This window comes from Podarcis filfolensis (genome assembly GCF_964270895.1).
Source record: "Podarcis filfolensis genome assembly, chromosome: 1".
NCBI classification, from domain to species: Eukaryota; Metazoa; Chordata; class Lepidosauria; order Squamata; family Lacertidae; genus Podarcis; species Podarcis filfolensis.
Window position 1 is genome coordinate 107,320,088 of NC_139604.1, and position 24,743 is coordinate 107,344,830.

The 24,743-nt window shown below is 43.2% G+C and overlaps 1 protein-coding gene across 4 annotated transcripts in view; it reads left to right on the top strand.

Moving 5' to 3' along the window:
* ADCK1 (aarF domain containing kinase 1) overlaps nucleotides 1-17,065 on the top strand; it is a 106,489-nt gene extending 89,424 nt beyond the window's left edge. For all 4 annotated transcript variants that reach the window (XM_083615681.1, XM_083615679.1, XM_083615680.1 and 1 more), the window contains 4 exons: nucleotides 11,383-11,532; nucleotides 12,629-12,826; nucleotides 14,262-14,455; nucleotides 16,041-17,065. In XM_083615681.1, coding sequence (XP_083471807.1) covers nucleotides 11,383-11,532; nucleotides 12,629-12,826; nucleotides 14,262-14,455; nucleotides 16,041-16,209 — 711 coding nt within the window. In that variant the 3' untranslated portion in view covers nucleotides 16,210-17,065. The remainder of the gene's footprint in view (nucleotides 1-11,382; nucleotides 11,533-12,628; nucleotides 12,827-14,261; nucleotides 14,456-16,040) is intronic.
* Nucleotides 17,066-24,743: the final 7,678 nt, after the last annotated feature.

A 24,743-nucleotide genomic window follows, 5' to 3' on the forward strand; every position in this document is an offset into this window, starting at 1 on the left:
CCGAGAAAGGAGATACATGAACGCAGCAGGTGGGGGGAAATTTGCAGACCAAGGGCAATATTCCCCTCTGGACGACCTTCCAAGGGCCACATGCTGGTGGTGGGCAGAGCAATAAATTTTAATGTTGCCTTAGTACACTAGGCTAGCTTCTTTCTGGGTCCTCCATCCAGGCAAGCAACAGGAGTTTGCAGAGTTCAAGAATACATTCAGCCAGGTTGGGGGTGTGAAATAGAGCAGTGACAATAGAACTGAGATGAAACCTGCCTTCAAAAGTAATGATGATGATGATGATGATGAAGTGTAGGTAGATGGGTTCCCATGAGGCAAAACACAGTGATAACAGCAAGAACCTTAAAAAAAACTGCATTGAATTCTTTAAGAGACCCCAGTAACCAAAATCACATGCAGTTTTATTAAGAATAAAAGAGAAAGGAGGATGTGAGTGGACAAATCAAAATTCTGAAGCAAAAGGAGCTCTGTGGTTCAAATCTGATTGATCCCAAGCTGTTTATTTACAACACAAGATTCTGGACTCTTTACTCCCTAAGAGTAAAGCAGCAAGGAGAATGAGCTGCACATTTTCTGATGGTCAGTGATAAATAGGGGACCCAGAGGCTAGCAGCGAAACCAGTGGGCCCTGGTCTGAGGGACAAGGACAAAGGCTTGCATCCCACAGTTCACTTTTAAGGACTCTCTCACCCACGTTGGTTTGAGTGACAGCTGCCATTGCAGTCACCAGTCAGAACCCAAGTCACAATAGGCAGGTAACCCTTGGGACGCCTGTTGAGAAGTGAGGGGATGCTAGATGCCTCCTGAGGTCAGTGGGAGATGGCGACCTTGGTGTTAACTGACAATCCGGATTTCCCCCAGATTTCTGCAAGACAGGCTCAATAATTGATCTATGGATTTGGAGGAATTTGGTGGGAATTAGATGCTGGCCTTGCTTGAGGAAAATGGAGGACCAAGTAAACAGGGTTTTGTCAGTACATGTGATTTTCTGCTACCACCCCAGAAACACAGAAATAATATTTTATGTTCTGTGATGTGTTAGAGAGATGGTTCATGTCAAGCAAGAATTCTGATTCAAGTAATAAAAATGTAAGTGCATCATCACAGGTATATGTGCTCTGTATCGCAACTATTCTCTCCCCCTCCTGCGTGACGACTGTGAATTCAAGCTTTTCACAGCAGAGTTTTGAAGCCTTTTTGTTCCCTCTGTAAATAAACAGTCAACAGCCTTTTGTCCTTCCTTAAGCCTCCTTTTCTCAAGATCTCAAAGCACCCCTTCAAACATCAGTGGACTTTGTCAGGAAATGGCAAGATTCTGGAACTGGCTTATAAGATTCTACCAGCTAAGAACATAACAATAGCTTGCTGTATCAGGCCAAAGGCCCATCTGTTCCAGCATCCTGTTCTCACAGTGGCCAGGCAGATGCCTGTGGGAAACCAGGGAGCAAAACCTGAGCACAAGGAGGCTCCCCCCTCCCGTGGCGTCCAACAACTGGTATTTAGAAGCATTACTGCCTCCAGCTGTGGAGGGAGAGAATAGCCATCATGGCTAGTAGCCATCAATAACCCTCTCCTCCATGAACCTGTCTAATCCTCTTTTAAGCCCATCTAAGTCGGCCATCATTCCTGGGAGAGTGAGTTCCATCATTTGATTATGCTTTGCATAATCTGTCCTAAACCTTCCAACATTTGACTTCATTGGATGCCTACAAATTTTAGTATTATGAGAGATGGAGAAAACCTTTCTCTATCTACTTTCCCCATGCCTTGTATCATTTTTTTTTATAAACGTCTATCATGTCACCTCTAAGGGCTCATTCACACTTCTGCTTGTCCTGCGCCTGAAAAGCACAGGGCTGAGCAGTTTCGCCTTTGACCCACCGCTTTGCCCCCCTGGAAAACCTGCTCTTTAGCACTAAATCAGAACAAACAGCAATCCATGGAAGACCTGATTGCTGTTTGATCCAACTTGGCTTGGTGGGTGTTCGCAGGGGAAAGTGACAGGGCAAATGGAAGTGTGGATAACTCCAAACTTGCCTTTTTAGTTAGAAAAAGGCAAGCAAGGGCTTATCCACACCCCAAATGCTGCAACCATTCTTCATAGGGGAGTCACTCCATCCCCTTGATCATTTTGGTGGCCCTTTTCTGAACCTCTTCTAACTCTGCAGTTAGGAACTGGGAGCACTGAAGAAGCAGAGTTTGCCCTCAGACCTGAAAGCAAACTTGACCATATCGCGAGATTCAAAGCTAGGAAATCCTACTGCCACTCCCTTTACCATCAGTATACTCTTTCTTGTCATATGCCATCTCAAGTGGGGTGATCTGGGCAGTCCAAGTGGAACTGGTGAATCACTGTTGCAGCATGCCAAAAGACAGGCCTAAGTTGGCCAGAGACCGTAGAACAGAATCATGTGAAAATGGAACCACTGCTTTGACCCATATCATAATGATACTTTAGGAGGCACATGTTGAGAGTGTGGAACTCAACTCCTGACTTGAGAATCAAAGTCTCCATCTGCAGCATGATGTGATAGTACAGATCTGATATGAGGTAGTGGACTGGATTATGACATGTGCTGTAAATTAGATATCAAAGACTGGTTTGTTTGTTTTTTACGCTTTCCTAGATAAGTATCACATCAGGGAGAAAGGTTTAATTTTACCTGGGGTAAAATGGCACCTTCCCCTCCTGCAATCTGAAGTTGAACAATTTGTTCTTCCACATCATTTGGTTACAAGTATAGACCAAGTTGAAAATGCTGGTTCTCTGATTGTTTTTTTTTTTAAAAGCGGGCCTTTCTCCCCATCACTGATGAACCAGGGTTGTGGGGCCAGTTGCCTAGTTGTACACATTGCTTCTTTGCCTTAGCCAAGCTTTGCAACCGCAGTGCAAATCTACCTCCATAATTCCTCACCAAAATATTGTTCCTTCTGTGCGTTGATCTACTGTCCTGTTTTCTGATGGTGCTTTCTATGTGGTTCCATGAACAAGAGATATTGCAGAGTTGAGATGATGCGCAAGCAAGTAGTGTCAGGGCCCCTAGATGTCACACAACCTTGGCTAATTTCACACCAATGTGACTGGGGACCTGCAATGGCAGGGTGTTCGTTTTTTTAACCATGCTCGCTAATCCTATTAACCTTCGATTAAAGTTCCAAAATCAATGCTATTCTTTTGGCCTGAGGAGGTAATATTGAGCCCTGAGAAATGAGCTACCTCACGACCTTTACTTTTAATGAGATCAATAGAAGTTAGTGTCGCCGTCTCTTAAAATAATTGGCAAATATTAGGGCTGAATTCGGGCCAACAGCTAGTATCTGTTCTAAATTGAAAGAGACAGGAATAAATAGAGGAAAGACACAAACAGATCTGGTCTTGAGCTCCTTGTTCCTTTTAGGATTTTCGAGTGCTCAATGTGGATGATATGGTCAGCACAGGTACCATTCCAGAGGTAGGTAACGTGAAACACCCACAAGACACAATTGTGCACTGGTTCACATATTGCCAGGTTAGAATGTTGTTGTTGTTTAGTCGTTTAGTCGTGTCCGACTCTTTGTGACCACATGGACCAGAGCACACCAGGCACTCCTGTCTTTCACTGCCTCCCGCAGTTTGGTCAAACTCATGTTCGTAGCTTTGAGAACACTGTCCAACCATCTCGTCCTCTCTCGTCCCCTTCTCCTTGTGCCCTCAATCTTTCCCAACATCAGGGTCTTTTCCAGGGAGTCTTCTCTTTTCATGAGGTGGCCAAAGTATTGGAGCCTCAGCTTCAGGATCTGTCCTTCCAGTGAGCACTCAGGGCTGATTTCCTTCAGAATGGATAGGTTTGATCTTCTTGCAGTCCATGGGACTCTCAAGAGTCTCCTCCAGCACCATAATTCAAAAGCATCAATTCTTTGGCGATCAGCCTTCTTTATAGTCCAGTTAGAATTTTACTCTTAACTATAAATCAGTTTCTGGCCCTCAGTGGTTTGAGTTAAGCAATGGGATACCCAACACATACCTTAATCAGCTTAATGATTGGTGTCCTAGAAACCAGCAGAGCATTGTATTTTCTTTGCAAGGGCCCTTCCTGTGCCCTTTAGAAATTGTGTTCTCTGGGAACTGCAGGATACCTGAGCTGCCACAGGTCTGGGATTCCTGGAGGGGTGCAGATTCTTTCTCAGTGACACCTTGTTGGGAGTTGTTGGTGGCAGAATCTGTTAACCGAGGGCCACTAAGTTGCTTCCAGTCAAGCTGGCAGCCAACCAGCGCCCCCAAGGCCACTGGGCACCTGTCCTCAGGTGGGAAGGCTTTCCTACCCTGGGCAGCCTCCCCGCATGACACAGGGCAGCTTCCAAGGTGCAGATGGAGCCGTCTTAACAGCTGCAGTTATCCCTTTCCTGCAAACTGCTCTGGCTTTGCTTCACTTTGTTCTTTCCCATTTCCTGGATTTGCACAGCCCAACATACAAATTCCTGGCTTGGATATCATTCTCCCCATGTCAACTGATGGCATTTTGCTGCAGTTGCACGTACCGTATTTAATGTTATTTCTTTTGTCTGGAACAGCAGCTATTGGAGATTGGTTCCTTGAAACATTGCCGGGTCCAACAGTCACTGTCCCAAGCACCAAAGTTGAAATAGGTTGGAGTTTTATTTGACAGGGCATCAATCCTACAGATTTATTCGGATGTAGTAGGCTGTCTTTTCCCTAAGGAACCTTGGGAGCTGTAGTCCTGTGTGTTGGGAGATGGGATTGCTGACAGACAATTCTGTAGTGTAGATATACCCACTGGAGCTATGAGGAAAAAAGATAAAAAGTCAGGTTCCCCAATTATTATTTTTTTTACTGGTTTGTCCGCAGTTTGCAGCATCCTCAGCTTCTGCTTTGATCCCAATACACATGAAATTCAAGCTTTTTTGCTTCGCACTGATTGGCCGATTGGTCCAGAGAATTAAATGTTGCAGCTGCTGTTCCCTAATTAAATGAGCATTCATCCTGTCATTAATACAGTGTAATATTTTGACATTTATCTTATCTTTTCTTTTTTTAACCATTGGATTTTGTACATGCCTGAAGGCAAACTCAAAAAGAGGCAAATACAGCCAGAGTAAAGTTTTGAGTGATATTTCACTGGAAATTGTTATTCTCCAGTCTCTTGACAGGCACAGATTCACAACTGGCGTCAGATTTATTAGCACTTTAGGCTAAATATGTACCTAACTGTCCATTTAAGATCTTCAAGGGCAGATCTCCTACAGGTGCCTCCACCATCTAAGATGCCAGAGAGGGGTCCTTCCCATTGGTGGCACCCCAGTTCTCCCCAGAAAGGTTAGCTTGACACCCACTTTATGGTTCTACTGATGCCAAGCAAAGACCTTTTATATCTTTCCAGTCTTATTAGATGCACTTTTAAACCTGCCAACCATTTTACATTTACTACCTTGTAATTGCATCTTAATTGTTTTATCCGGTTTGTAAACCATCCATGGGACTATGATCAAAGAGCGGTATGAAGCCACCAAGAGTAAATAAATGCAGACTCTACTGCAAATTCACAGCTGCATGTGCACAGTCATAAAGCAGCATATCTGAGCAGGCATATTTGGATACACTGGCATGCACAGATGCTTTACCACACTTGCTTTCTCATAAGCGCACCCAGAGCCTCCTCAGCTTGAACAGGGAAACCCACAGGGAGAGATGGGCTTCATAGCTTGGTGACATTTGTATGCTGCCTCTCCCCACAGACTGGGCCCGGATAGTGCCTCTTATTACTGCAGTCTTGTGATTAATGTTGATGAACGAATTTAAATTTCTGCCCTTGCTGTCGCTGCTGCCTGGCCCTGATGTGCTCAGAATTGCAGCAAGCCGTCTGCTTTCTGGGATGCAGCACAGGCAGGAGGAGCCTGTGTCTCTCTGCCTCCTGCCACCTCCTTGAATAATGAGCAGCGCCCATGAGAAGGTGTCCACGAGGTCTCAGAAGATGGTGGTTTTCCTTAAGAGGGAAATTCACGCAAGGTCAGCTGCCGTTGTGGTGGGATTCCTCCCCTTCAGGCTTCAGCTTCTGAATGCAAACTGTTGCCTGGGATTCCATAAAGCAGCGCAAAGGCTCTCAGCCTTGGTCCACAAAACACGTACAATTGCAATCCTAGGGTGCCAAAACTTGTCCTCCAATTCTCAGGTTTTTCCTCCCTTCATCTGCAAAAGAGTTTTTCTGCTTTTCTTTCTCGAGGCACTTGAGAATTTCTTTAGGATTTCAGCTGGTGTGTGGTTTTAAGTTCACGATCTTGTGAGATGACCAAGGTTGTTTGTGGGAGGCGGAGTTATTGTTTTGTGCTCTTTTTCACTATTTCGTGCTTCTATCCTGTATTTCTATCTTGTGAACCACCCTGAGATCTTCAGTTGAAGGGCAGCATATAAATTTTAACAACAAACAAACAACAACAACAACCTTGGTCATCTAAAAGGCTATAGAATATTAACCAGCCAACAATCTGGTATAATGAAGGCACCAAGTGAACCTCCCCAGGGTGAGCATTCCACAAATGGAGAGCTGCTGCAGAAAAGGCCCATTCTCATGTTGCCACCCTCCAGATGTCTCATGGAGGTGGCACATGAGGAAGGGCCTCAAAGCATGATCACAAAGTCCAGGTTGATTTATATGGGGAATGGCAGTCCTTGAGGTAGAGCCAGTGTGGTGTAGTGGTTAAGAGCGGTAGTCTCGTAATCTGGGGAACCGGGTTCGCGTCTCCGCTCGTCCACATGCAGCTGCTGGGTGACCTTGGGCCAGTCACACTTCTTTGAAGTCTCTCAGCCCCACTCACCTCACAGAGTGTTTGTTGTGGGGGAGGAAGGGAAAGGAGAATGTTAGCCACTTTGAGACTACTTAAAGGGAGTGAAAGGCGGGATATCAAATCCAAACTCCTCCTCCTCCTCCTCCTCCTCCTCTTCTTCTTCTTCTTCTTCTTCTTCTTCTTCTTCTTCTTCTTCCTCTTCTTCCTTGTAAGCATTTATGCAGCACTTTGCAGCCTCCCTGGCTGCCTGCGCTTCCTGATCTGGAAAAGCCCCATGGCAGCAATTACTTTACAATGTTTCCCCTGAGCTTTAGTTGAGGCACAGGTCTCAGGGAAGCTGCAGAGCACAGACTGCTAGTGAGATGATTTGTTGAATTAAAGAAAAGATGCTCACCAACGCCCCTTGGCCAGTTCAAAAATAAAGTCAGCGTAACAAAAAACGTGGATGAGACTTTTGCTAAAGTTTTCCGTCCCCTTTGATAACCAAATGCAGTTTCTTTCCCATTTACTGATGGAGAATGGTTAAAAAACCACACACACATGTAGGATAAATGTTTGGCACAATACAAATTCATATTCCACCAGCTCCTTTTCCTGAGTACCCAAAGCCTCCTGGGCCATATTCTGGCCTCTTTTCTAAACACAAGTAGAAAAAGCTGACATTGAAAGCATCCTTTATGAGTTTGTCTTCACTCTTCTGTTTGCCCGACCCAGCCCACCCTCCTCTACTCTAGTGGCAGCCCTGGGACCAAGAGATAAGTGCTAATTAGATTAAAGATGCTGTCAAGGGCTGACCTCTGTGGGACTATAGGCAGAGGCCCTAGAGGGCATTGGCTTCTGGCACTCAGCCATTGTGAGTAACCCAATAAAGAAGTAAAATATACCAATTGCTCTCTGTTCCCTCAGGGAGTTTTCAATATTTGATCTGCTCCCAACCTTCTGTGCTGAGTCAGCTTCAGATCTGAACATTCTTTCCACTGCCTGCAAGTCAGCTCTTCCACGACTCTTTCCCTTCTGCCTTTAGATCCCATTCTTATTTTCTGTAGGTGGCCTCTTTGGTTGCTAACTGTGCCTGTAGTCTATGCAGCAACCTTAACTTTGCAGAAACTGATTCCAACAATGAATCCCAGTGACTGCCGGCCTATCCTGGGTTTTTAAAGCTTGCATTAGTTCGCATACCTCTAAGCCCTGGGGAGTAAACATTGACATTATGACCCCCACCCGAGCTGTCATCAGTCACCACAGCTTTTTTATTATTTATTTTTTTAAAATGATATTTATTATGCAACTTATAAAGAATCAGAGCCTAAATTTGCTTGTTTTCCAAATCCTTCCCAGTTCCTTTTCTCTTTTGCATTGTGTATGTTAGACCGTAAGCTTGTGTTGTCAATCTCTGCATGACACATAGTAATAACGACAACAGTAATATATTGTTAATAATTATGGAGTATAGCACCTCTCAGGCCCATCATGATTTTACATTTAATTTTGAGTACAGTGGTACCTCGGGTTACAGACGCTTCAGGTTATGTGTTTTCGGGTTGCGCACCACGCCAAACCTGGAAGTACCGGAATAGGTTACTTCCAGGTTTTGGTGCTCGTGCATGCGCAAAAGCACCAGATCGCGACCCGCGTGTGCACAGATGCGCCGCTGCAGGTTGCAAATGTGCCTCCCGCACGGATCACGTTCGCAACCCGAGGTTCCACTGTATTTATAACATTTATAACATAAACTTTATGTCTGCCATCCCAGTAAAGGACCACTTGGGAGTTTCTAGAGATATGTTTTGATCTGCTAGTTCAGTGAAGGGGACTGTTTCAAATGATACTGTAAAGATACACCTGCATGTCAGGTTAGGAAGTGAAATAGAAGAATTTGGCATTGAGCACAAGATGCTCTGCAGTGGAATGTCTGCCGTGGAATCCCAATGGGTTGCAAGGAATTTTGCAACATGTTCTAGGTGCATAGAACCCTTCCAAATGGCTGCTGTAACAATGACCTAGAACACAACCAACGCTCTCCTGCAGCTGTCTGCTCCAGAGGAAAATCAGGTTTTTTTGGGAAAGTTCTCCTTCCAGGAAGATGCCATTATTAAGGAGTCTTTGATGAGGATCCAAAACACACCAGGATTTCCTAGACCCCCATTTGAAAAACCATGGACTGATATAATTGTTTCTTTTTACTCTGACTCTTTCCAGAGCTTTCAAAGATGAGGTCAAGGTTTCTTTATCTTTTCTTTTTTTTTACATTTGTGGGAAGTAATTTCTACAATACAATATTGTGTCAACGTATGGTCTGGATTCCTGGAGTTTGAAACACGATTCCCTGCTCATGGCTCACCTCACCCACCCTTCTATTATTTTTTTGTTCTTTCTGTTTCTCTGCATTTGCGTTGGGGCTACCTGGAGGAAAGAGGTCAAGAGTCGATGACGGGTTGTTTGATATTTTGTATGAAAACAGTGATTGCTTTATTAAACTTTAAACCAAAAAGCAGAATATTATAGGATTAAGTGATGATGGTGCTGACGAATGGCAGCAACAGGTCCAGCAGATTTAGTTTGTTTGCAACCTTCTGTGATGAAATAAATATGCAAAATTAGCTGCAGCTCTCCAGCTCATGCTACGTTCCTGACTCCAGTGCCATCCCACCAGGGTGCAGAAAGTGTGTTCCATACTTGTGCATGCTTGGTGTGGCGATCCATGCAATGTGCTCCAGAATCCTTCTCCTACACGGAAGTGTTGGGTCTGAGGTTTGTTGCTGGTGCCTGTGCAGACTCTCCTTCCTTACCCCGAAACACTTTGAAAGTTGGTTGCTTATACTATGTGCTTGTTGATGTGTTAAGGATGTTTTGTAATAATTGTCTTTTAATTGCCTCTTGGGCAACCTGCTGCGGGGCTGTTTGTGTCTTGCTGGGGGAAGAGGTTGTAAGGCAATGGCTAATGTGTGTGTGCTGTTTGTGCGTGCTCTTTTGACGCATAACGGGGGGGGGGAGTGTATTCACACTCCCCAGTGAAAGTGAGATGCAGAGCTCTAGGACCCTTCCCTGCCTCTGAGCATAGCTGTCAACTTTTCCCTTTTCTTGCGAGGAATCCTATTCGGAATAAGGGAATTTCCCTTTAAAAAAAGGGAAACGTTGACATCTATTCCTCTGAGCTAGCTTTTAACTTTAATAAAATGGTGTGGCGATAAGGGGATGATTGGGGAGAAGGGTTGATGAAGGGGGATCATAGGCAGTGACAGAATGATTTAAACAGCCTCATAGTGCTGCTTCATCTTTGCAAACATCACAAATCAGACTAACATCTGACTGAGCAAGGAGGTGTGGCAGTAACAGCAAGGAAGGGGCAGCGAAAGTCTGATGTGCATTAGAAGCAGGAGGAGGGAATTATGGCTACTATCAGAAGAAGCATTTATATCATTGGAAAAAACATTTTCCATGGCGGTGTGATGGCATCACATCAGAGACAAACAACTGCTAACGGGCTGTGAGAGTGGAACCAAATATTATGGTGAATGTGGGGTTTCCACTGAAACGGGCAGCCTTGTGTCAAGTTCTTGCTCCCTCTTCTTAGTCATAGTAATGTCCTGCAATACCATTGAGTGTTTTCTTGCCCTACTGCTGTTTTCACGGGCAGTTCTACTCTGATTTCGCATGACAAAAAGGAGACCAGCAAACACTAATGGGTATCTTTAAAATTATGAGTGTTTGCTATAATGGGGGGAGGGGATTGAACCCACCAGAACTTTTGGTCACAATAAGCATATTTGTTGAAACTATAGTGTCTGTTAAAAACAACAATTTCTTGCATTATCTGTCATATTAATTATGCTCACCTATGTTAAAGACAGTGTTCTTGCATCACTTATGAATGCAACCTATGTCTATCTCACTTAAACTCATGCGAAAAGGTTGATACACTTTGTCTGCACTGGGGCCACTTCTTGTACTTCTTTCTATCATTTTTAGGCATGCACATAATATATTTTAAGTGTAAATGCACACACATATTCACAAGGACACTGCATCTCTCTGTTGAGTGACCATTCAGTTTTATATCTGTGTACAGTAGTGTATGAAGCTGCACTCAGCTGGGCATTTCAGTTCTGCTTTTCATTATTCCCCTTTCCACTTTCTTGGCTTCCTGCTAATTCCTGCACTCTCACCCATGTTAAATCTTTAGGTAGATGCTCACACATTTGCCCCCTCTTTGGAGAGCCTAAGAATGCGAGGAGGATGCCTGCATTTGCTACCTACCTGCCATAGATATTGGGAGCAATTCAACATGGTGCTAAGGTGATGGTCCTGTCAGGTCAAACATTTCACCCGGCAGATCGAATGGTCCCCTCTCTCCTCCTCCTGCACACTGTTCTGAGGTTTTCCCTCACCCCCTCCTAGTAAATTTCAGGCATGCATGGGGGAGGAGAAGAGGGAATGTCCCATTACACAAACATAACTTCTTGCACAGGGTTTCTGCTGACACCGCAACTCATTAGTTGAATCCTGCCCTTTGTTCCCTGGCACGTGGGCTCCCCTGCCCATAGCCCTGTAGCTTCTCAGAGTCTTATATGGTGCCTCCCTTTTTTTGTTCAGATATCTTACAACTTGGGGAAGATGTACAGTGAAATGATATTTGTCAATGGCTTTGTGCACTGTGACCCACACCCTGGCAATGTGTTGGTGAAGAAGTGCCCAAGTACAGGCAAGACGCACATTATACTTCTGGACCATGGGCTCTATCAGGTAAGCAGAGAGCAGTGAGAGGACATGGGGAGAGAAGGAGGGCTGTCCGTACTGAGGTCAGAACTTTGCCAGGAAGAATTCTTTTGCCACGGTAGCAGATGGCAATCTTTGTCTTTCCCAATGAGGTTTTTGTTATTCTGGCTTAGGAACCAGAAGGGATGAAGAGGAGACGGGTGCTGTGATGATGCAGGGAACAGGCAGGCAGTAGGAGAGGCATGGGAAAGAGTCCACAACCTGCTGCCTTCCAGATGCTGTTGGACTACAACTCCCATCAGCTGTAGGCAGCATGGTCGGTGGTCAAGGATGATGCGAGTTGTAGTGCCACAATATCAGGGGAGGGAACCAGGCTGCAGAAGGCAGATGTAAGGTGAGGGTGCCTGAGTAGCACCAACTCGTAGCCTGTGGGCTGTGGCTCATAGAGAGGAGGTGGGCAGCTGTCTCAGCTGTGGGAATGGCTGACTGGCTCATTAGGAAAGATAAGCTACGGGGCCCAGCAGAATGAGTGAGCAAGACTGTCAAGAATATGAGCTGCTGGACCCACAGTAAGGAGGGCACCATATCCATATTCCACCTGGGGTGCAGCTTAGAGCTGTGCTGGAGTAGTAGCCAATTGCCTCTGTGAATTAAACGAGTGACACAGGCCAACCTATTTCTTATTCATAAACGTAAAGGTACCCCTGCCCGTACGGGCCAGTCGTGTCCGACTCTAGGGTTGTGCGCCCATCTCACTTAAGAGGCCGGGGGCCAGTGCTGTCCGGAGACCAGCACAGCACACGGAAACGCCGTTTACCTTCCCGCTATAAAGCGGTACCTATTTATCTACTTGCACTTAGGGGTGCTTTTGAACTGCTAGGTGGGCAGGAGCTGGAACCGAAAGACGGGAGCTCACCCCGCCGCGGGGATTCGAACCGCCGACCATGCAATCGGCAAGCCCTAGGCACTGAGGTTTTACCCACAGCGCCACCTGCGTCCCATTTTCTTATTCATAGTTGTCACTTAATCCCAACTGTTTTCTTCTCTTATAGAATTTTGTATTTTCTGTCCATAATGTTATTTAACAGTGCTTTGTGGGAAATTCCTCCTCCTCCTCCTCCAGGTCCTGTCAGAGAACTTCCGCTTGGACTATTGCCAGCTTTGGCAGGCCTTGATCAAATCTGACATGAAGCGTGTCCAGAAATACAGTCGTCGGCTGGGAGCGGGCGACCTGTATCCCCTCTTTGCCTGCATGCTCACTGCCAGGTCTTGGGAGTCAGTCAACAGGGGCATCGACCGGCTGCCAGTCACTAAACAAGAGGTACATCTTTTATTATAGCTGTCTAGTAGGTTAATGTAAGTAATAAACAAGGAGACTGCCCTAAGAACACTCTGGTGAACAGTCATAGATACCTCAACTAAAGAAGGTCTGCATAGGAGCGCAGGAACCTGCCTTATAGTGAACTAGTCCATGTATCTCAGTACAGACATACCTCAGATATATTGCAGATTCAGTTCCAGACCACTGCAATATAACAAATATCGTAAGAAAGCGAGTCCCACAATTTTCTTGGTTTCCCAGTGCATATAAAAAGTTGTGTTCACACTATATTGAAGTCTGTTAAGTGTGCAATAGCAATAGGGGTGGGAGGGGAAAACCTGGCTCCAGACCTAGACATCTCTACTTCCGTGGCCAAAAGAGGTGGGGCAAAGGGGAGCTCTTCCTTCCTCTGGAGCAGTTGGGCTGCACCCGTATCCTCGTAAGGAGCAACAGGAACAACTGTGTGGTGGGGACAGGCTCTTGTAGCCTTGTCTTGAATGCAGCAGCTCAGTAACAGCTCCTCTGGTCCTTCAATTTGGGGGAAAAAAGCAGTATCTGCGAAGCGCAATAAAACAAGGTGTGCCTGTATTGACTGCACTGACTGGCAGGAGCTCTCCAGGGTTCCCGACTGCCACCTTTCCCAGTCCTACCTGGAGATGCCAGAGAATGTGTGCCCTGCCACTGAGTTATGGCCCTTACCCAGTTCTTGTGTAGAGACCCATGTAGGAGAGCCCAGGTTTCTCAAGAGGGAAGGGCTGTTCCTCCGTCTTAGAATACATTTGCTGCATGCAAAAGGTTCCAGCTTCAGTTCCTGGCATGTCCCATTAAAAGAATGCTCAGTTTGGGAATGATCTCTGACTGAGACTGTGGCGAGCTGCTGCTGCCTGGAATAGACTGCACTGGACTTGATGGACCACTGGTGTTGTTCTGTATAGGGCAGCTTCATGTCATTTAGATTCTCCTTTGACTCTCTTCTGGATTTTACTAATTAGCATGCTAGCTGCTAGAGGATGTGGAGATAGTTTCTGTGTTTGTGAGATGTGCACCAGTGCTCTGGATTCATTGAAATGCTTGCAGAGTGTGATGGGCAGTTGTCTCCAACAACAGACCACAGAGGGTGGGTTTACACTGACTATACTTCCTATTCGTTGAACCTGGGCTTCTATTTGTTGAGCTCTGGATTGGCCTTCCCCGACCTGCTGCGCTTAAATTGTTTTGGACTGTGTCTCCCGTCTGACCCAGGCACCATGGCCAGTGCTCAGAGATGATAGGAATTATAGACCCAAACATTTGGAGGTACCCGGTTCAGAAAGGCTGTTCTACAGAGCAAGCCCTCTTTGCAAAATCTGTGTAGATTATGGCTCAGGGATTATGGATCAGCTCTCCATTGTGAACCTTTCTCATCCCCATTTCACCTACTGTCTGACTGTGCCAGGATGTGGAAATCCGGACGAACGCTGCCATGTACCTACCTCAGATCACCAAGCTGCTGAACAGCGTCCCCCGTCAGATGTTGCTGCTGTTGAAGACCAATGATTTGTTGAGGGGGATTGAATCAGCTTTACAGACACGGGCCAGTGCCAGCTCCTTCCTCAACATGTCTCGCTGCTGCATTCGAGCTGTCTCCACGTGAGTTCCCTTTGCCCCATGAGACACGATCCTTGGCTGTTGTTTGGCTAGTGATTCCTACTTCCTGGTACCCTGCAAAGGAGCTAAATGTAGGCCAGAATTCAGATGCATCTGGATGTGGAAGATTTACCGGACCCAATCACTGCTGTTCTGTTTTAAGGTGGAAGTGGAATAGCAACTCCCTTTTGAATCTTCTAACACTTTGTAGCCAAATGGATAGTCCCCCTTTTCCCAACACCATTATTACATTTTTTTTGAGGGGGGAGGCAGAGTTAATTGGGATTATTATTTGGGGGTAAGCACTCCCTCCACACCTCACTGCACTTCAGATCATGATTGTCACCTGTGATTTGGGGGCGGGGTGAGCAGGGAGGAGGAAAGAAAAAGATATAAAGTAATTCTATTTGGCAAGGGGCAATGTGATAGAGCTGACTCCTAGAGGGGAGGAGAGATGGACCATAGAAAATGAAATGGCTAGAGCACAGTCTCTACAAGCTATTACCAGCCTACAGGATACAGGCCTGAACAGCTGTGAGATGGGCCATCTCATCTAGGCCATAGGAATCTGAGCAGCTGTTGCATTGTGTAAAAAACAAACAAACAAATTTCTGAGCTCAATAAAACTGAAGCCTGAATAGGGGAAACATGAGAAGAGGATGTTTTGATCGCTATGTTGTGCAAAAAGTGAGTGGCAGAACGTGGCTGTTCTACAAATAGGTGTCCAGAGTGTGGAAATAACATTGGTGCCATGAAACGTTTAACATCCTGAGGTGTCTTCAACCATCTTTATAAATCTCCTTTAAGGTGGCGCAAGCAGAGGAGAAGGGTTGAGAAGTTGTCGGTTTGGGGTTCAGTTCTTTATTGAGTAATGAATTTCTACCCCCTTCCTCCCCTTGTTAAGAGGGGGCAGTTGGTTTGCTTCCTCATTTCTGCCTTCGTTGCTGCCATATGGTACCCACTGTAGAATTGTCTAAAGTTGGCAAAGGCTACTAGTAACACAGGTGGAGGTGGCAGGTGGAATGAAAAGGTAGAGGCCTGCCTGGTGTTTGTGAAATACTTCCCCAAGGGAGGCTCACCTAGCACCTTCATAACATAACTTTAGGTGCCAGGCAAAAACATTTCACTTTAACCAGCCCTTTGGCTGATCAGCATTCTATGTCCTTTTAAATGTATTTGTGGGAGGACAGGGGGTTATTGGGTGGTTCTTGCTCTTGATTTTAATACTTATTGTGCGTTCTCATTTTGCATTTTTATGTTGTGAACTGTGATCTTTGGATGAAGGGTGGTATATCAATTTAATAAATAATAATTTTGGCCCAAATGGGGTCCAAATGCAAGCCAGTAGAGACTGGGGCAGTGTATTTCACTTGACCCAAATTTATGAATTGGTTCACACAGTAAACTCCACCAGAATTGCTCTTTCACTGGCTTCCTGTTGCTGGCCTTTGTCCCTGTAAGACAGGGGTGGGGAACGTTTCCCCCCCTGGCTGGCCAGATCTGTATCTGCCCTATCCCTCATGGACTAATTTCAAGATCTCAAAATTGCTGCAAGATCTCACACGTTCCTTTTCTGTGTTTTCTCCAGGCACCAGAGGAGCAAGAGTGACTCACTGTACAGGAAGGCACAGATATCCATCTCTGAGGCCCTGAGCTTGTGGCAGATCAACTTGTACGAACTTTTCCTGCGGCTGAAGGGGTCCCAGCTGGGGAACTGGGTCATTGCTTTCCTGAGCTGGATGCACCATTCCTCGTAGTGACATGAACTGGTGGCAGAAGCTGGGCCTGATTATATCCTTGCCTTTCTCAGCTGCGGCATTTTGTTTCTATTTATTCTGCTGGAGTTTTCTGGGTCTGTTTTCATGTAACACACGGTGCTGTCCTTGTTGCCTTTTGCAGGGTCACTTTCTTTCTGAGGCAGAGAAGGCGAAATCACAAAACAGCATCTAGAGCTCAAGGGAGCCAGACGTCTCATGCTTCCAGATATAGTTCAGGATGGTGGCAGCTTAGGGAGAAGGTTGCAAATTTCTCTGTCCGCAGATCTCCAGCTGAAGTCCTAAAGAACTGCACAGGACCAACGAGCTTCTAACAATACCATACAGGTTTCCTGAGCAGATACTGCAGAATTGTTGCATTAATTCCCCTTCAGTTCTGCTGAAATGTTCCAAAACAAAATGGATTTTGGCAAAGAACTGAAAGCCAGAATGTCTAAACAGTACTCCCACTTCTGGGAGATTTTGAACGCAAAGGCTGGGAGTGAAACCAGTGAGAATTTCTTTTCTAATTGTCACCCTACCCCTCTCCAGGTGACAGTTTTTAAAAAACAACCACAACCACAGACATGCCTAGTAGCCATGGAATTCAAGTAACCTGTTTTGGGCCTCTCTGGTTGTGAGGTTTGGGAAATTTGGGGATATTTTAATTGCCTTAATTACCTGAGATGTAAACTAGAGGCAGCAACACCAACCTGCATTGGAAGTGTTCAGAGAGAGACACTGTTGAATGGCAACACATTATTGTCTGAGAACTCATTCACAAGTCAGTGCTGGTCATGTTTTGTGTATTTGCAAGGGGAAATAAACAAGAGCTTCTTCCCTTTGGGAAGTAAAAAGAGCACATGTGCCTATTCGGGGTTGTTGTTTTTTTTTAAAACAACCTTTCTCACAAGAGTAACCTGTCACTCTCTCTTGTGTTGGCAGTGAAATTGGATCTATTCACCAGCTCCACAGATGGAAGCAACCATTCTGAAATCCTATAAATATGGACCTACTTTGCATAAAAGGGTTTTCACTAATGCATCTTTCTTGAGTCTATAAAGACAGCTTGATAAAGGAGGAACAATAGACTTGTTCCCATAATAAAAAATATTAGCCTTTGCGACCATTAATTAAGGACCATTTGGAAATCATTATCATCCTCCAACTGCTGTAAACAGCTGAAGAGCACTCACATATAGAGAATCTGCAGGAATTCTCTATTTAGAGATTTGCTCCAAATGTAATATGACTGCACCCCCTTTTTACTTGTTTAAAAAAACAACCCAAAAAACCACAAAACCTTTAACATGTACAAAAAGTCTGTGAAATTTTCCATGATACCACTGATAACCAGACATCAGATTATAAATTAGTTTCAGTTTGTTTTTTTTGGGGTGTGAAGAACCATTCATGATAGACATTTTAAAGATTCTCTTTCCAGTTCATTGATATAAATCTTTTAGGTATATTATACCACAGCCATTGCCAGACTTTTGTTGTTATTGCTACCCCTAAATCTTCCCACCATTTTATTTGACAAGCCATAGGTCTTATCAGCTAAGAGATTTAACACTGAATAAATTCTACCAATTTTACAGTCTTCTACTGCACCCAGAACACGAAAGAGAATACTTTCAAACTTATGTTAGATCTCTCTGACTGAGAACTGCATTTGACTGAGGGTCAAAACAAAACATCTGATTGGAAGGTATTGGGGGAGCTGTTGAATTCGTCCTAGCTTTTGGTTGCTCAACAATGCCGCTTTCAATAAAGTCCTTCAGGAACATTCATCCTTTGGTCCTCCTCCAAGCAGACACAAGACCACTTGTGTCTTTTCTGTTTATATGTTACAGAAGCATGAGGAATGCTGGAAGTGCTCAATGGGATTTTGTAGACATGCCAAACTGAAAAGACCGCTGTTGCACATATCCTCATGTCTTAGTGAATATTGTATTATAGCATATGGTTCGCGAAAGGGCTAGAGGGCTGTTTTATACGAAGGCACACTGTTTTGTCTACCTAGCCCTGTATTGTCTTCTTTGGATGGCAGTGGCCGCTCAAGGTCCCAGGCAGAGAAAGGTTTTCCCCATCACACGCTGCCCAGTCTTTTCAAATGAGACTGCCAGCGATCGAAACGGTGACCTTCTGCATGCTCCTCCGATAGTGAGCAGGTCTAGAAACAAAAATTAGGTGGGGCAACAGATGTACCACTGACCTGTGTATGGCTACACACCATGTAAAAAGTCAGTGGTCCTAAGTATACACATGCCCCTCTCCATCAAGGTATGCAAGAAGCATTGTGACAGTTCTAGCAAGAACACTTTGTGGAGGGGATGCAGAGTAAGGCCAGTGATGGATATGACCCAGGGAGATTATGGGTGAGAGGACCCTCCAAAGCAGTCTTTTTTTTTTTCTTCTCAGGAGGTGGGCAGAAGAGGGAGAATTGATGAACACCTCTTCCCTCCCCATTATGCTAAAGAAGCATTAATGTCAGCTGAGCGACACTGCCAGATATATCCCTCTTATTTTGTGTGTGTTTCCTCCCCTGGGTTTTAATGTTTTATGCCTGAAACTAGCTGTAGGATGCCTTCTTGGTAATGAAGAGAAGGCTTTAAATATTTTTCAGAAGCGAACCCATTTTTTCCATCAGTGCTCACACATTCCTGCAACCTGGCATTTCAGCTAGAGCTCTGAGGGCTTCCGAGTGCCCCAAAGTTCCCTTTTTCTCATTTACGTGTTATGTTCTTTCCTAGCAGGAAAAGAGAGATAAATGGGAACTTCCACACTCTTATTGTGTTTGAAGGAGGAACAGAGAGGAGGGGGAGTGTGTAAGTCCGAAGCTCATAATCACATTTTAGATCAGATTTAGGCGGTCGCCTGAATTGGGCCTAAGAGCTGGAGCTACAAACCATGAAATCTATCATTCATCTCTTGCTTTTGCCAATAAACTAGGTGGTCTTAAGAAAGCCACAGTCTCTTAGCCTTTGCGCCTCCCCCTGAAATCTTCTCTATGAAAATTTTGGCTTAATCAAACAAGTGGTTATAAGGATTGCAACAACGTAAGAGCAATGCTTTGAACATTAAAAAGCACAGAATAGATTATTATTGTTAGTCGTTCAACCCACATTTCACGCATGCCAATTTGGTTGTGTGAACTGGCCCACACTGTAGTCCTAACAGATTTCTGTTTAAACGTCATACATTTCTTTTCTGCAAATCCAGATTCCTGCCTTGTTAGTTAATGTGTTAGAACTGGAACTGCTTAAGGATCTCACTAGCTAAGCTGGTTTCCTTTTGTGGTAATAGCAGAAATGCAAAAAAGGACTTAGACTTTTGTGTTATCAAATGGCAGCTTTCAGGGTTAGCATAATAAAGGGTCTCCCTAATTCATTTTGTCTCCATTTTGGATTCTGGAACTGGCTATTCGAGATCAACTCTTCCATGTTCCATATTTTGGAATAAGTTCTTTTTTAAAAAAATAAAAAAAAATTATTACTTTTCCAACAATTTAAACACTACAAAAAACAAAACACACACACACACACAAACAATAGAATACAATACAAAAACACTACATAACACTAACACATTAAACTAACAAAACAAAACAAAAACAGTTTAAAACACATCAAACAATTTCAATATCTTATCTTTCATTCACTTATTTCACCGACCTCCTCACATCTCCCTTTTTGTATTCCACTTCTGTTAATTGTTTCAGCAATTCCTTTCCATCTTCATCTGTTTTCTATCCTATAATTATCTTAACATATTCAAACTTATTTTTTCCTTTAATACTCTAATAATCTATTTATACTTAATTCCTTATAACATTTCTACTAAAGCCTTATAACTTCATTCCAACATTTTTCTAACATTCATTGATTTTACAGTATTTCTGTAAATAGTCTTTAAACTTTTTCCAGTCTTCTTCCACCGACTCTTCTCCTTGGTCTCGGATTCTGCCAGTTATTTCCGCCAGTTCCATATAGTCCATCAACTTCATCTGCCATTCTTCCCGGCTGGGTAAATCTTGTGTCTTCCTATATTTTGGAATAAGTTCTTACGGCTTGCTGAGAACATTAACAAAGTCTAACCTTTCAGGGGCTACTTTTCAAGGAAAATGACATTTTATTTGGACTGTTCCTTCTGTCTTTGCTGACTCCCTCTGCTGGCCAACAACAAAATATCAATCAAAGTCCAGGGCATAAAAATGTTTGCAAATCCTGCTGGCATTAAAGCATATTCCAGATGCCTGTGTTGCTTTAGAAAGAAATTCTAAGCACACGTCTTTGCTTCCTTCAAGTCCCTCTTCAGAAACCATGTTTTCCCAGAAACACTTTAGAACAGCCCCTGGTCCTAATAGGCCCCATGGCAACTAAATCAGTGTATATGTAATTGAAATCATCACATTTTCTTCCCCTTCCTTCACTCCCCTGCCTTCCTCTGTTGTTTCTCTGTGTCTATTTTAAGATGTTAAGCCCCTTGGGGCAAGGACCTGTCAAACCTGTACTTTGCAAAGTGCCATGTCTAGAGATTGTACCATAATAGCGATAACAAAATGTAAAGGTAGCCAAGCTGACACATAAGAAAAAAAAAATCCAAAATGCATACTGGGACAATAACCAGAATACCATAAAATAACATGTGTGAGCTTTTGAGTTCCTCGGAATGGCCGATCTCGTGTTTTCTCCTTTCCCAGTGGCCTGGGTGCAGCCTGAAACTTGCAAAGCACTCAAAGGAGCCTCATTTGATTTTTTTTTTTTTTTATAATATTTTTATTTTTCGATATAAACACAATACAAGAAACATAAACATACAAAAACAAAAACAAAACAAAAAACATGTATCATTTCATATCCTAATTTCATATCCTATCTTCCCCGACTTCCTCATGCCTCCCCTTTCTGTATTCCAAATTCTTATCGATTGTTCAGCAAATCTTCCCTTATTTTAATTTAAATTTAGACTATTCTTCCTTATTCTCCTTGTCTTAACCGTTACTAATAGTAACCATTTACTTTCCAGTCCAACATCATTCTAACTTTCATTAACTTTGTAATATTTCTTTAAATAGTCCTTGAATTTTTTCCATTCTTCTTGCGCTGCTTCTCTTCCCTGGTTTCGGATTCTGCTCGTCATTTCTGCCAAGCCCATATAGTCTATCACCTTCATCTGCCATTCTTCCAGTGTGGGTAGTTCTTGCGTCTTCCAGTACTTCGCAATGAGTATTCTAGCTGCTGTTGTAGCATACATAAAGAAAGTTATATCCGTCTTTAACACCCCTTGGCCGACAATACCCAAGAGAAAGGCCTCTGGTTTCTTGGGGAAAGTATATTTAAATACCTTTTTAAGTTCATTATAAATCATTTCCCAGAATGCCTTAATCTTCGGGCAAGTCCACCAAAGATGAAAAAATGTACCTTCAGTTTCTTTACATTTCCAACATTTATTGTCAGGCAAATGGTAAATCTTTGCAAGCTTGACTGGGGTTATGTACCACCTATATATCATTTTCATAATGTTTTCTCTTAAGGCGTTACATGCCGTAAATTTCATCCCGGTGGTCCACAACTTTTCCCAATCAGCAAACAAAATATTATGACCAATGTCCTGAGCCCATTTAATCATGACCGATTTAACCGTTTCATCTTGTGTATTCCATTTCAGCAGCAAAATGTACATTTTGGACAAATTCTTAGTACTGGGTTCTAACAGTTCTGTCTCCAATTTTGATTTTTTCACCTGGAAGCCAATTTTACTGTCCAGTTTAAACGCTTCATTTATTTGATGATAGTGCAACCAGTCTCTCACCTTCCCTTTTAATTTCTCAAAACTCTGCAATCTCAATTTGTCCCCTTCCTTTTCCAAAATTTCCCAGTATCTTGGCCACTTGGACTCCATATTTAACTTTTTAACTGCCTTAGCTTCCATTGGCGACAGCCACCTTGGAGTTTTATTTTCCAACAAGTCTTTATATCTGACCCAGACATTTAATAGTGCTTTTCTGACAATATGATTTTTGAAACTTTTATGTGCTTTAACCTTGTCATACCACAAATATGCATGCCACCCAAAAATGTTATTAAAACCTTCCAAATCCAAAATGTCTGTGTTTTCAAGAAGTAGCCATTCTTTCAGCCAGCAGAAAGCTGCCGCTTCATAGTAAAGTTTAAAGTCTGGCAGGGCAAACCCCCCTCTTTCCTTTGAATCCGTTAATATCTTAAATTTAATTCTGGGCTTTTTGCCCTGCCAGACAAATTTAGATATGTCTTTTTGCCACCTCTTGAAACAATCCATTTTATCAATTATTTGCAGTGCTTGGAACAAAAACAACATTCTTGGCAATACATTCATTTTTATAGCTGCAATACGGCCTAACAAGGAAAGCTTTAAGTTGGACCAAATCTCCAAATCTTTTTTCACTTCTCTCCAAGTTTTTTCATAATTATCTTTAAACAAATTCACATTTTTAGCTGTCATATTTATACCCAAATATTTCACTTTTTTAACCACAGTTAACCCTGTCTCATTCTGAAACCTTTCCTTTTCTATCTGTGTCAAATTTTTCTCCAAAACCTTTGTCTTAGACTTATTCAATTTAAATCCTGCCATTTGACCAAACTCTTGAATTATTTCCAAAACTCTTTTCGTGCTAGCTTCTGGCTCTTGTAATGTAAGTACTAAGTCATCTGCAAATGCTCTCAGTTTATATTGTTTAGCTCCGACCTGAATCCCTTTAACCAACTGGTCCCTCCTAATCATATTAAGCAAAACCTCCAGGACCGATATAAAAAGTAATGGGGAGATAGGGCACCCCTGACGTGTCCCTTTTTCAATCTTGAACTCTTCTGTAACCACATTATTTACAATTAGTTTGGCTTTCTGTTCAGAGTATATTGCACCTATACCATTCTCAAACCCTTGGCCTACCCCCATCCCCCGGAGGTTCTTCAACATAAAACTCCAAGAAATGTTGTCAAAGGCTTTCTCGGCATCCACAAATATCAAAACAGCTTTAGTGTTTATGTTCACTTCCAGCTTTTCCAAAATGTCAATTATATTCCTTACATTGTTCGACAAATGCCTTTTTGGGAGAAAGCCCGCTTGGTCCCCGTGAATCTCCTCCATCAAAACTCTTTTCAGTCTCTTTGCTAAAATGTCAGCAAAAATTTTGTAATCCACATTCAATAACGAGATGGGTCGGTAGTTTTTAAGTTGGGTCTTTTCAGTCTCTGTCTTTGGTATAAGTGTAATGTAGGCCTCTCTCCACGTATCGGGTGCCCTTTTCCCCTCCATAATCTCATTGCAGACTTCCTTCAGAGGTTGTATCAACCCTTCCTTCAAAACTTTGTAATATTTGGAAGTCAGTCCATCCGGTCCGGGGGATTTGCCCAGCGTCATGCCTTGAATGGCATCTTCTATTTCTTGTGCTGATATCTCCTGGTTCAATATTGTCTTACTTTCTTGCGAAACCTTTTTCAGCCCATTTTCCTCGAGGAACTGTTGTATGTCCATTTCTTTCTGCGGCCCTTGTGTGTAAAGTTGTCTAAAGTAGTTCTGAAAACAATTCCTAATTTCCGCTGGGTTGCTTATGTTTTTTCCTTCCACTTCTATATTTGTTACCGTGTTGAGTTTTTGTCTCTTCTTTATTTGCCAAGCCAGTAACTTGCCACATTTATCAGCAGATTCAAAGGTCTTTTGTCTCATTTGTTTAATTTTCCACTCTAGTTCTTGATTCATCAGTTCCATATATTGTGTTTGATGAAATTTGATTTCTCTTAAAATCTCTTGGGATTTTGGCTTCGATCTTAATTGTTTTTCCCCTTTTTTTATCTTTTCCAAAATTCTCTCCTTTTTCTCATTTTGCTTTCTCTTCTTTAAAGTATTTTGCTGAATCAAAAACCCTCTCATCACGGCTTTGCTTGCGTCCCATACTATTCTTTTTTCTACTTCAGACCTTAAGTTGATTTCAAAATAGTCTTTCAAGGTTTTTTGGGCCTTCTTGCAGATCTCCTCATCTCTGAATAAGGTGTCATTCATTCTCCATCTGAAGGAACCAGTTGTTGTTTGCCTCATCACCATCTTTACAGCATTATGGTCGGAGAAAGTTTTTGGGCAGATTTCTACTTTTTTTATGTTCGGAGCCATACTGCTAGTCACCCAGATTTGGTCAATCCTTGTCCATGTCATTTTGGCTTCAGAAAAGAAGGTTCCCTCTCTTTCTAATGGGTGTTTTGTTCTCCAAATATCAATCAAGTCCATATTGTCAGTCATTTCAAAAAAAGTCTTTGGTAGTCTTCCATCTTTTGTTATTACCTGTCTTTGTGCCTTGTCCATATTTGTTGAAACTACTCCATTCATATCTCCCATCAAAATTAAGTTGTAATCCATATGGTCCATCAAGATTTCATGCAACTTCTTAAAAAATTCAGCTTTCCCTTCGTTTGGTGCATAGATTCCCACTATCAAATACTTCTCTCCTTGAGATTGAATTTCAATTGCCAAATATCTTCCTTGATCATCTTTAAAGA